Raw genomic sequence first — 13027 nt, forward strand, 5'->3', positions numbered from 1 at the left:
AAATAAATACATACACATTGCATGCATGTATGTATGTAAATTAAAGGTCTCTATCCACGACACTATTATGCCATGACCGTAATGGGAACGTGTGCTGTTCGACGCGGCGACTTTACTTGACGCTACTTTTTCACTCAAAATCGCCTCCAAAATGGGGTCACGTGACCAGATTTATCGCTGCAATCGAGCGACCGCATCTGGCCGCACCTTTAGCTAGCACTGACATTGACAATTGACATACGTCAAAGTTCGAAATAGTTTCGAAATTTTCGAATTTTAGTTGGTAATATTTTTAGATTTATTTAAGTAGGTACTCTTTACTGTGCGGAATGCGGCTAATTATATTAAACAAATGTCACTCTCACGATTCATTTAATGTTGAGCTCTGCTTTTTCACATTACATTACAGATAACTTCAAAATTCAAGTACTTAGTGTTGATTAGGAGTACAGAAATAAATTAAGTAGGTAACTGTTTTGTTTGAGTATTTGTAAGCTGAATATCAAGTCTCTCATTTAATTACACAATTGATATAATTTAATTACAGAAAGTGCCGCTTTGCTTTTGAAAATGAAGAGTTTTGATGAGTGTGTTTTTTATTTTGAAAATTGTAAGATGAATCGTAAGAAACTTTTTGAAGAAGCTATTGCCTGTTCCAGACTTGGAAAAGTCCTTTATATTATGAAGGAGGAACTGAATGAACTGCCTGAATTATCCCAAGATTTGAGTTCTGTGGACCGACATTATATGAAAATGATAAGTTTCTTATATGCTAGAAGTTTGGAATCTTTAATTGAAAGTATTGCAACTTTGCCTAATTGGCAAAATGTACCTTCAACTATAATCTTAGAGGATTTGGGTCTTTATTGTGAAAGTGATAAAATACAAAATGCTTGTGGTGTAGTTGCATTTTTGATGGACACTGTGAGAGTTTGTGAAATGTCTTTGAAAGTACCTTGCAGATTATTTATATCAGTTACAAAGGCTTCAGTTGGAGATGCCTACTGTAATGCTTTAAAAGAATTGTATTGTTTAAAGCTTTAATGTGTTGCTCATGTTCTGTTTTATAAATAAAAAAAAATGAAATGAATATTGTTTTTTGCCTATAAAACTTGCTATATCTTTATTTCTTTAGAAGTACTGGAGATTATCCTATTATTGGAGATAGAGCTACAATAGCATGTACAGTCAGGGGCATAATTATCTATACAGCCATAGCCTCAAATATATGTATACATCGACCTTGTGTTTAGTGTAGGGTTGCCAGATACAGGCATTTCATTTCCGGGACAATTCAAGGGTTACGAATTGGGTAGGTAGGTAATTAGGAATACAAGCACAAAACCACTATTTTCTTCAAATTGGTAAAATCATTAGAATTGGTTGTTTTAATAAAGTGAGCCCAGATTTTCTCATTTGACAAGTCTTTTGGAAGGGCAGGACCTCAAAAACAGTTCTCAGGCATGTGAGATCTGAATACAGGCCGTCAATGTTAACCGCAGCTTAATATAGAAGGAAATACTACTCTCTTAACTTAATAAAAAAACTAGTATTATAGTTAGTAGTCGAAATCCGGGACATTAAAGTGTAATTCCTGAACACTGAACAAGACACATAATTTCGGGACAATCCCGGATGTCCCGGCTATCTGGCAATCCTAGTTTAGTGGCATAAAGGTGTAAAGATATTTTTTACATCTTAGTAACATATACATTTATGCCCTTGACTGTACCTCCTAATTAACTTTTTGTGGGTATAGTGGAATGTGCATTATTGTGCATCCATAATGAAGTCTCATGTTTTATTTTATTTTCACATAATTTTGTAGAACAATTATATTGATCATTTATTGCTCAACACATTCCCTTTGATCCATCAATCTAATTAATACATACATTCCCATTCATTGTATGAATTTTTTGAGACATTCAATGCCTTGGCACTAAGCAATAAAGCCACTTCAGCGGTCACATCAAAGGTTGAGATTTAGAGGTAAATTAAGTTACTAAAAGGAAGTTAATTTAAGTACTATCATTACATTGGAAATTATTTTTATTTACACAATATTTTTGTTTTTGCCTTAGTATATAAATATGTGGATTCAACAAGGTAGACTATAATAAGTAGTCATATTTTATAACAGATCACCTGAATTTCAGAACAATATAAAGTACGAAGAAAACAAAAATAGAAAAAAGGAATAGATAGAAAATATAGTAGTTGTGGTTGCCTTTTCCTAGTCTCATTACTCTTCCCATTGTCTTTCCGAGAAAGCCTGAACTTCTGTCGACGTCATCATCGAGTCCACGTAAAATCTTGTCTTGATATCGAACCTCGTTACCTATTTCGATGGACATATGTTTAAGGGTGCTGATTTTACTGCCAAGTTCCTCAGCCATTTGGTCATTTTCATGTGCGATTGCATCGTCTGTCGCAACTCTAGGAATTGGTTGGTACTGGTACCCATCTCGAGCTCGTCTCATACTGCTTCTTCCCGCCGTTTTGCTGAGTTATTCTTACTACGAAGTGAAATCGAATTAGATTACGGGCTCAAAGTACCAATCGACTATGAAATTCCGTAAAGCGCAGTACACCCTGCTTCACAGATTTTGCACACTTCACAAATTTAAATAGGTTGGTTCTTCTTTTGATACTGTTTAAAAAACAGATTGGAATGGAAGTCTAGCTGTATTGTATGATTTAACAACAATTTATTTTATGAAAATACATGGGCTTGAATAACATGACAGTTTCTTGACAAATCAGCAGCTGCGTTTTGTTATGTACTTTTTGTATCATAGTTAAAATATTTTTATAATGTTCTGCGAAAATAAATCATAAATATTTTCACTCTATTGTTGAAAAATATAAATTCCTTAGCTGTGAGTAAATATTGTTTTTATTTTAAAGCAAAACTAAAACTTTTGTCGCCGTCTTTTCATGCGATTGATTTTGATTTGTTGATGAACTAAACAGTAAATGACATCTGACGTTCGTTTAAAAACGTAGCATCTCGCTCGTAGCGCTGTTGATTTACGATATTATCTGACCTTAAATTTTTGTCTTGTGATGAGATGGCGATTCTTTCCAGAAAAGATCGATTCTCGAATCGATCTGAATCGAAGTCAAGATGATCGATTCTTTAAAAATTGATCTTTTCTTGAGTTGCTTTTCTGGCTCGTATTTTCAATATGTAAATCCAGTTATGGAAGAAATGACCTTAGTAATCGAAATCCACAATTCGTATCGTATCTCTTACTTTCCTATCAAATACTATTAGCGTAAGTGGGGCGGCACGATAAGATCTAATTACGCATTTCGACAAAAAAATTGTTAAAACTGAATCTCCATTATTATAGATAGATCGGTTTAGTACTCTGAATCGATGTTAAAAATCGATACTACTACTTACTTATGGATCACTTTGTGTGATGACGTCTTGTCTTGTCAACCTTGCGTATGCGTTGTCGTCAATCGTCAACACAACAATCATAATTTTGAATTGAATTGTTTTATTTACCTGCTAGCGGCCTGACTGCTTTTGCTCAGCGTGAACAGAATTGAGTAATTTAATGAAATCGAACATATTTATAACGACACCGAATCTAGAAACTGCGAGAAAGCACTGAAGAGAAGGCTGAGTAAATTCAACATCAATCATCATAGGACTTGTTTGTAAAACAAAATGCTAGAGGTAACATGCAACGATCGTCTTGGAAAGAAAGTGAGAGTGAAATGTAACCCAGATGACACAGTAGGGGACCTCAAGAAACTCATAGCAGCGCAGACCGGTACGCGGTACGACAAAATCGTCCTCAAGAAATGGTATACTGTGTTCAAAGATCACATCAAATTATCAGACTATGAAATTCACGATGGAATGAACCTAGAGTTATATTATCAATAAGTTATATTTCCATATAAACTTTAAAACTATGTGATCTTTTTTTTCAACACCAGGTCATAAGGAAATGCGCAATTAGATAAATACTCAAAGGCAATACATGAATGAATACCTTGCATACTTTTTAAAGAAAAGATTAACCCTAAGAATAACGGCCGAATGTAGTGTTCATTGAGTAAAGCCTTACTTAGTAAAGCATTTTAAATTATATTGAAATAACATCCAAATGTCAAAAATGGTTCACATCTAGGTCTTGTACAATATTGAGAGATTACCAAAACATTATTCACTGCATAAATACAAACGCAACACAAATCAAAAACTTATGCTTTTTTTTGTGTTGCCTCTGTATTTAAGCAATAATTTGCTTAGCAGTGGAATTTTAAAGTACATCCATACTTACTAATATTATAAATGCGAGTGTGTGTTTGTTTGTCCGTCTTTCATGTTGAAACTGAGCAATGGATCAATGTGATTTTGGCATAGAGATAGTTTATGGACCAGAGTCACATAGGCTACTTTTTATCCCCGAAAAATGTGCAGTTCCCGAGGGAACAGAGCGTGATAACCGAATTCAACACAAGCGAAGCCGCAGGTAAAAGCTAGTATTTGTTAAATCCCTTTTTTCTACTATCAGTTAGGTTACATGTTACAAGCGTTTGTACTGATCTAGGCTTTATAAGTAATCTCATTGGATACCAATTCAAAATAGCACTGATAATGGCATCACAAGACGTCCCGATTTTGAAATCAATTAAAATGTTCCGCCCGGGACAGGTTCAGTCCCGCTTTGCATAGGCAACAGAAATCAGATAGTTATTGTTACAGTAACATATTTTCATTAAAATAAATGTTCCATGCCTATTTTATTTAAAAGCTTTTATTTAACTTGCAATGTATGTTTTATATGTAAAATCTTGCAAGTTGAATTTGACCCACTTCCAGTAGTCGGATTGACTTGAAATTTGGCATACTTATGTAAATCTGCTGACAATACAATAATCTGACAGTGACATCCTGGTGGTCCAGCCAGGATTGTCTCTGCAGGATGGAACTCCTCATTGGTAAATGACATTGACATGAAATTTGGTATGAAAAGGTAGTATGACAAGACAATGCAAATTCAGTCAAAATATATGTTTTTTTACTATGTCCCGTTTTGATGAAAGAATCCCTCTTTCCAAAAAAAGTCAGGCAATGCTGATTGACAACTTATAATGGAGTATTTTTTTTTACTTACTATTTCTAGGCTCATTGTTACCAAGATAATTTTGAAAGCAGATGAAACTGATTTACCCACTTTGTTACATTTTTGTAAATGTTGTAAACTTCTTAGTCTGTAATTATACTTTTTTTCTAAATTGTAGGATAAAAAATATATACAAATTACATTCAATTGGACTGTTTTATTTCATTGCTTAGGTATACAACATTAAATGTCAATATAACTTACATTTGGTTACATGTTTGATTGATGACAATTTGGTGATGTGCATAAGATATTAATTGGATGTCTTCCAAGCATCTTTCAAGACTTAAATTATGATACAATAGACTCCTTAGAGCCTCGTCTTGACTAGCCATAATGCCGTTCTTTGTTTGTATGGTAGATTAAAAATGGAGTGTATGTACTCTCATCAGTTCTTATATGATGAGTTGATACTATAAAAGCAGATAAAAAATAAAACTAATAACATATTAGTCTTTGAATAGATCTGATTTTGGTTCCTTGTAGTGCATGCAATTGTACCAGCACTCTACCATAATACATCATGCAAACGGTCAAAAAGACCATTTACAGAAGAGCTAGCTGCTTATACCACCACTGTAATGAATGTGCCATAACCCCCATAATCAAGGAAATTATGTGAATACTTTACAATTAATTTGCCTTACAAAGTTACAAAAACCTTTCATACATTTTCGATTTTGAACATTATTAACATAAAACCCTACTAGGATTATATCTTTCAAAGCATTTTGGGGAATGTATTGCACCATTGATTTGCTACCATGCGCTTGTTGGAAAAACAGCTAACTTGGTAAATTGCTAAGGGTAAAGGGACTATCGGGAATTTTCCCGTGAGTGCTCTTAAGTACGATTCACATTGAGCGGCCGGACGGCGTCCTAGCGCTCTTTATAACATGCCAAAGGAATTTAAAAGGTCTGTGCAGTACTAACATCACATATATATATTTAATAGAATTTACACAGCTTGCGGCCGGTCGGCTCCTCGCGCATTCAGACAGCTGCATTCGGCTGCCGTGGAGGCCGGTCAGCTGCGTTCGACTGCCGTCGCGTTCGATCAACTCCGTCCGGTTGGAGGACGCCAGTCGGCTGCCTCAGCGTGCTCGAGGAGCCGGTGGAACGCGGCGGCAGCCGATTCCGTCCGGTCCGGTCAATGTGAATTGTACTTTATGGGGAACTCGAATGATGACTCGGTTGTCTTCTCGCATGTTCGCACTAAAACTGGGTAAAACTAGTTTTGTCTCTGTGCGTCCCTTATAACTAACAGTTGGAAAGAGGCGCATTATGCAAGAAAATGGCATGCGTGATAGCCATTGTAGACATCTTCAAATATAATAATTAATTATATTATAGTCCTCATCATCCTCAACGTTGAACTGCCACTGGCGTCTATGGCACAACTAACGTTTAACTGTTTACATCTATATCACATAAAAGCAAATATAAACTGTTAAAAGTACTTAAAAGACCCCAAAACATACAGTATTTGTACTAAACAAAGAAAAGACTATTCGCAAACTTTAATACACATTATGTACAGTACTAATCCACAAATCAGTCCATTAATAAAATACAACAATACAATACGACAACATAGTCTTATAATATAGGCAACAGTAATACAAACAGACAAACATAATGATTCAATGTCACAATAAGTAATGTTTCAGAAGTAACAATTAGTTCAACGGTGTCTTGCCTCAAGCATTTCCGTCCCTATTTTATGTTTTAAAGTATTTTAAGAATATATTTACAACAATTGACATCGGTTTTATAAATATTACATTACTAGTGTCAATAAGTATCCTGGCTGAAATCAAAGAATTATAGGTATTAGACCAGACACACTCCTTCCTCTGTGTACTAGTCTTGGATTAGCTTCTAAACAGAATTCTATGATCTAACTTTCTAAGTATGTATATTTTTATTACAATACTTATCATATCGTAGAAGAAACAGCTTCAACCAAGTAAAAAAAAAGAAAATAGATTCACATAACACCATTTTAAATCACCGTCATAATAGTAATAGCTGGCACATTACATAGCTTTTTGACTGATTACGTTATTTATTGGATGAATGGTTGGTTTTTCTTTCTCTACGGCTATTTACTGGTCATTTGCCAGTAATTTAATTAGTCATTGAACTGTCATTTAAACATATGACAGTCTACAAATTTGTTTAGTTTAGACAGTTCCTGCCCTGAAATATTTTTTTTTGTATCACTTACATATGTTCAAAAAAAAAAAGGGAGATTCATCCATTAGTACTTCAAATTTTTTTATCTTGATCTTTTGATTGAAAAAAAAAAAGGTCATGAGTCGAACTCGCACATCGCGGGCTCACAAACTAAAGACACAAGTAATTTGACCTACTGCCTAACCCTGTCTAATACAAGCCTTCTAATATGTAATATTTTCGTTCGTGACCAAACGAAATACCTACGCAGGTAGAAAAAAAAGTTACGTAGAAAAATGGTTATTCTCTACGGCCCAGCTAAGAATACTTTAAACAGAAATTTTATTCGTATTAAATAATTAAATATAATCCATGCCCTAAATTCCTTAAATGTTAACTAATCCAACGCGGCTAAAACAGATAATTAAGACGACATATGTACAATATTTATACCGCTACGCACGATATCACAACAACTGCGCTCGAACAAAAGCGAAGCGATATCAGTCTGAATATATTAGCTCCATTTAGTCAGTTTCCGAATCTCGCTCTCAAGTCTTGTTCTCACTTAGCTAAAATTCTACAAACTCGCGGGATTACGAGCTGAGCTATTCCCCTTTGGAGTATCGCAGTATTTTTAGCTATACTGACGACACTAGGGATAAAATACGGATGGCTCTAAGCGCGAGTTTCTGGCGACAACCGCGGCCGTCGCCGCTTGGTTCTGTTACGTCATATATGTACAGAACGTGTAATAACAGCGCATCGCGCCGAGGGAACTCTAGAGCGCACATTTCGCATTTGAATGGCCGCCTTCGTGGTGGTGGACGCGGTTAAAGGTGAGGAAGGGGTGAAGGCGCGGGGGTGATTGTGAGAGGGCGCGGGGAAGGCTCGGGTGACGGGGAGGGAGGGGTCGGCGAGCGCAGTCGGATCGCCCAGGTCGTCGGCGGGGTGCCGCGGGGACGGCCCGGACCTGTGAATAATAAACACTCATTGGTATCGGTATCCTGGTCATTGTCAAATTATATGCGTGTAAATTGGTTCCTGCCTATATATATCGTATCTGGTAACATTATTTCATAATAGTTAACAAGCTAATCTGTTCAATATAGGAATGGACAGAAGGAAAATAGGCTCTTTATAGTGCACGCTTTAAGAAGTCATTTAATAAATTGCTTTTTTTAATGTACGGTCCAAACTTAATTCTAATTAAAATATTGAAGACATCAATATTAGTTTCATTATTCATTAACTAGCTGTTTCCCGCGATTTCGTTTATCGCTATTCCGCGGTAACTATGCAATTTTTCAGTATAAAAACTATTTATGTCCTTCTCCGGGACTTGCACTATCTGTATACCAAATTTTATGTAAATCGGTTCAGCAGTTAAGGCGTGCAGAGTTAGGTAACAAACATACAGACTAACAAACTTTCGCATTTATAATAAATTATGCCCGCGACTTCGCGCGGATTCTAGGTTATCGCGTTCTAAACAAAAGTATCCTATGTTTCCTTGGGTTAAACTACCTATATACCCAATTCATCAAATTTCAGTGTTCGACGTAAAGGGTAACAGACAGACAGACAGACAGACAGAGTACTTCGCATTTATAATATTAGTAGGGATTACTTTTGTCCGTTATAAAAAAAACATCTATTTTGCTAAAAACAAAACGTCTTTCTATAAATAACCTCACGAGCGGAGGTACAACATTTTGCAAGAAACGGAACTTTATAATATTGTTAACTCGAGAAATATTCTGTACCTACAATATATAGTTTTTTAATCGCCGGTTTGGATCTAAATGTGATGACCTTTAATCATATACCAATAATTAACTTTTCACAACTAAAGCAATGCACCAAATTTGATGAAATTTGGAATGGAAAAAGCTTGAACTTATTTTTTTTATTGGACTGAATGGCAACGAGCAAGTACACCAGGGGTATTGCAGACGCGTTGCCATAACCTAGAGGCAAGGCCTTGAACTTCATAGCAGAACTACAAGTAGAATATTTTAAAACAGGGATTAAGAGTGGATGAGTCCACGAAATACAGTTATTAAATCTATAAATATAAATCAAATTAATATTATGTTAATTCTATTTTAAAACCAAAACAACTTATAATTCAAATACGAATCAATTTCAAGGTTACAAATAGACGTGCTTGTTGATTTTATTTTATTAACACTAGTCTAAGTATTGACCTTTATATACTAACACCTATGGATGATGTGTGCCAAATGTACAATAGTCCGAATTAAATATTTTTGAATTGAATTGAATTGATTGGTTAAAATCATAAACAAAGCAGGGATTGGTTAGCTCGCGTGATGCAATGATTCACAAAACTACATAGACAATTGGCGTTCAGACGGATCACTTCTTACATTTAGGGCTATTTCACCATCCATTGATTAGTGTTAACTGACGGTTAAATGTGATGCCGTCTCTATTTGTTTCGTTCTAATAGACGGAGACGGCATCACACCTAACCGCCAGTTAACACTAATCAATGGATGGTAAAACAGCCTCTTAACGTCTCAATGACGTGTCATATATTGATAATGACAGCTTGTTTTTTTAAGCGACATAAAAGAAAAGAGGAGGAGGTTATCAATTCGGTTGTATTTTTCATTGTTAGTTCTTTACCTCAAAAGCATAAATTCCTTGTAGCGATTTACCAAATCGCATTTTACCTCGATCGAACTAACAAAATTTCAATAGAACCTCGTACTTGATGCAATTTTTCGCATAGCTTTTTATAATAGTATAAATATAATAAAATAGTATAATTAATATAGTATAATTTGTAGAATCTCAGTTTTCGTGTAGTATTTTACCTTAGACGCATTCCCGCGATTGATGTTTGCCCGGGCCTCTAATTAATTTAACGCGTTAATTGATGTTTGTACTAAAATACACTAATACACGATCCAGATGAAATGCGACTAAAACTAATAGCAACTAAAAAAAACATGATTGAGTGAGACACAATACGATATTTAATGCACAATCGAGGTGAAATGCAACTAAAAAAATAAACGATTGTGGCTAAACTACACTACAATCAAATACATGATAGAGGTGAAATGCGATTCGGTGAATCGCTGCTCGAAATTTATGCTTTTGAGGTAAAGAACTAACAAATGTATTTATTTTGGCTGTTACCTCAGAACTCCGTCATTCATGAAACGATTTGAAAAAATATATTTTTTGTTTGTCATTGAATACCTCTAATTATGAGTTGATAAGTCCCATGGGCACAAATCAGGATCTGATGATTGGATCCTAAGGAAATCGAGGGAACTCTTCAAATATTGTAGAGCATGCATTTTCAATCATTTCCACACAGTTACTAAGCAATTTATGCTCCTCGTAATGCATATATGGTGAAATGCAACCGGGTGGGAAACACCAGGAGTTTTGAATAATGAACGTCTCTGCATGCGTCTCGTAAAAGGTGACGAGCATTGACATTAACTATGTAATCTTATATATTCACACTAAAATCATTGAAAAAAAAAATTATACAAAAATCAACGAAAAAACTTCAATAATGGTGGTCATTAAACTATTGTATCTTATATTATTCACACTAAAAATCGTGAAAAAATAAAAGACTGTTTGTACCTATTGTTTGGGCGATACAGGAAAGAAGAAAATATGAAGAGGGTGAGGAACCTGTCATTTACATTATGTGAGCCATAGACCACAGACTTGATACTGACCATCTCCAACTGATAATGTATTTGAAATTTTTTGAATATAAATCTAATATGGTATTTGACTATTTTGTATATGTTTTATAAATTAAAACTACACAATGCCTGTTATCGAATAGAAAAACAATTTTTAAGCTACCTTTACAAATAACAAAGTTATAAAGGTTTGAAATTCAAGATTAGAAAGAGAAAGACATACTGGCATGTGACATCACACGCCAGTACCCGCCATACTGGCTGCATAGAGAAAAGCGTTTGAGAAAGAGACAGGTATATAGATTTTTCAAAAAAATCACTATAAATCCAATTTTCAACAGATTTAAATTTTCCCTTCGCTGAACACTATCTGTATATCTATATTTTCATAATAATATTAAGATACGGCAAAATCAGGAGTTGTCAAATACCGTATTTTACGTCTACTTACTAGTGGAAAGTGATCCCTGGACATTTTAATTTTGCATTGTTCCTGCACCACTTCATAACACACGTTGGCAATGATAATTTAGAGCTGTTCACAATCAAAAATACGAAAATTTGTAGTGAAGTGAGCTCACTAAACTGCAAAATAAATGTCAGTCAAAATTAAATGACCGCGCATGCGCACCTTAGCGCAGGACACACTTAGGACACAGTTTCAAGTTTAGTTACAATTCCTGACTTATTATTTTTCGTAGTGTATATTCTGTTTTCTGACTGAGTTTTCATGTGTGTAATTGCGTTTTTTTTATATGTGTGTCTCCGTAATAGTGAATAAATTCTTTCAATTGTTAGATGCCGGGCTGTAACAGAGAACGTTATCTGTTGAGTGAGCTAGTTACCTGCTTAGTCCTTGGTCTGACGGTCTCCTCGGTGTGTATGAGCTTGGGGCGCGGCGCGGGCGCGCGGCGCGGCGGCGCGCGGCGGCGAGGGCGGCGAGGGCGCGGCGCGCGGGGCGACGCCGAGCCGCGCTCCCCACTCGTGCCGGGGGGAATCCGCTTCCGACTTGATTTTCCGCCGACGCTTGTATTTGCGTGGGCCGGTCTGTGCGACGTCAGAGACAATTAGAGGTGCACGCCCACGAGTAAGAAATATTGACTAAATATGCATTAGGACTGGTGGCGTAAAATAAAGGTTTAGGCAACCCGAAAAGCGAGAGTAGCGTGAGTTTGTTGTAATAGATAGTATGTATACTAAAATGTCCGTTCGTTAGATTATTAGAAAAAAGGACACGTATTTTTTATTTTGCCTGTTCAAATTCCGCATGATGTCACCCAGTGGGTCACAAGCACGGCGTGACCTCACCGGCGCATTCCCGAACTTTGACGCGCTTCATTTTTTAATTTTTTTGTCTGATTTACAAAGAAAAAATACATGTTCAATATTTTAAAATAATCCAACTGATGGACTAAACAGAATATTTTTTTTTTCAGTTTCTCATTACTTCTCATGCTCGTAGACTTCCTATTTAAGTCTCTCTTCTCTCTAGTGCATCCAAATCTTCGTAAGGCCAAGGTGAGTGAGATCACAGTGTAAGGTCAAGATAGACAGGTGTCAACAGCCACAAAGAAAAGGTTTCTATATATTTTTAAATAAAACTAAAAACTAAAAGGTACCCAGTAAGTGAACAATTGTTTCCACTGTGCTATTTCATCTACTTGCAATCGAAGTGAAAAGCAGAGTGTAAAACTCGAGCATTAAACCCTTTTCCCCTCGACGTGTCTATTATAAGAACGTCTTGGTAAAATGGCTCGTTTTATTCTCTTGTTGTACGATCTACTATTTTTTCCTAAAAACTAGTCAATCATCAACAATTGAAATTATTTGATATTGTAATAAATAAAACATAACATAACCCTCGATAAAGCAAACTTAAAATAATAAAACATTCTTATGACTAAAGGCTAAAGGTTAGAGCGAAACACAGCCCCAAACGGATTTTAAGTTCACTCAGCTAATCGACCAGTAAATACTCGCCTGCGGTTGTCG

General features: G+C 35.6%; 2 protein-coding genes across 2 annotated transcripts; one reads left to right on the plus strand and one right to left on the minus strand.

Annotated features, from left to right (window-relative positions):
* Nucleotides 1–2034: 2034 nt before the first annotated feature.
* Bet1 (blocked early in transport 1) lies at nucleotides 2035–2778 on the minus strand. Its single transcript, XM_074099922.1, has one exon. The coding sequence runs from the start codon at nucleotides 2481–2483 to the stop codon at nucleotides 2145–2147; it is 339 nt and encodes a 112-aa protein (XP_073956023.1). The 5' UTR covers nucleotides 2484–2778; the 3' UTR covers nucleotides 2035–2144.
* Nucleotides 2779–3474: 696 nt separating this feature from the next.
* LOC141437004 (ubiquitin-like protein 5) lies at nucleotides 3475–3936 on the plus strand. The gene has a single exon (XM_074100172.1). It carries the CDS (start codon nucleotides 3686–3688, stop codon nucleotides 3905–3907), a length of 222 nt encoding a protein of 73 aa, XP_073956273.1. The 5' UTR covers nucleotides 3475–3685; the 3' UTR covers nucleotides 3908–3936.
* The last annotated feature ends 9091 nt before the right edge of the window (nucleotides 3937–13027 follow it).

This window comes from Choristoneura fumiferana, chromosome 17 (assembly GCF_025370935.1).
Source record: "Choristoneura fumiferana chromosome 17, NRCan_CFum_1, whole genome shotgun sequence".
In the NCBI taxonomy this organism is placed as follows: Eukaryota; Metazoa; Arthropoda; class Insecta; order Lepidoptera; family Tortricidae; genus Choristoneura; species Choristoneura fumiferana.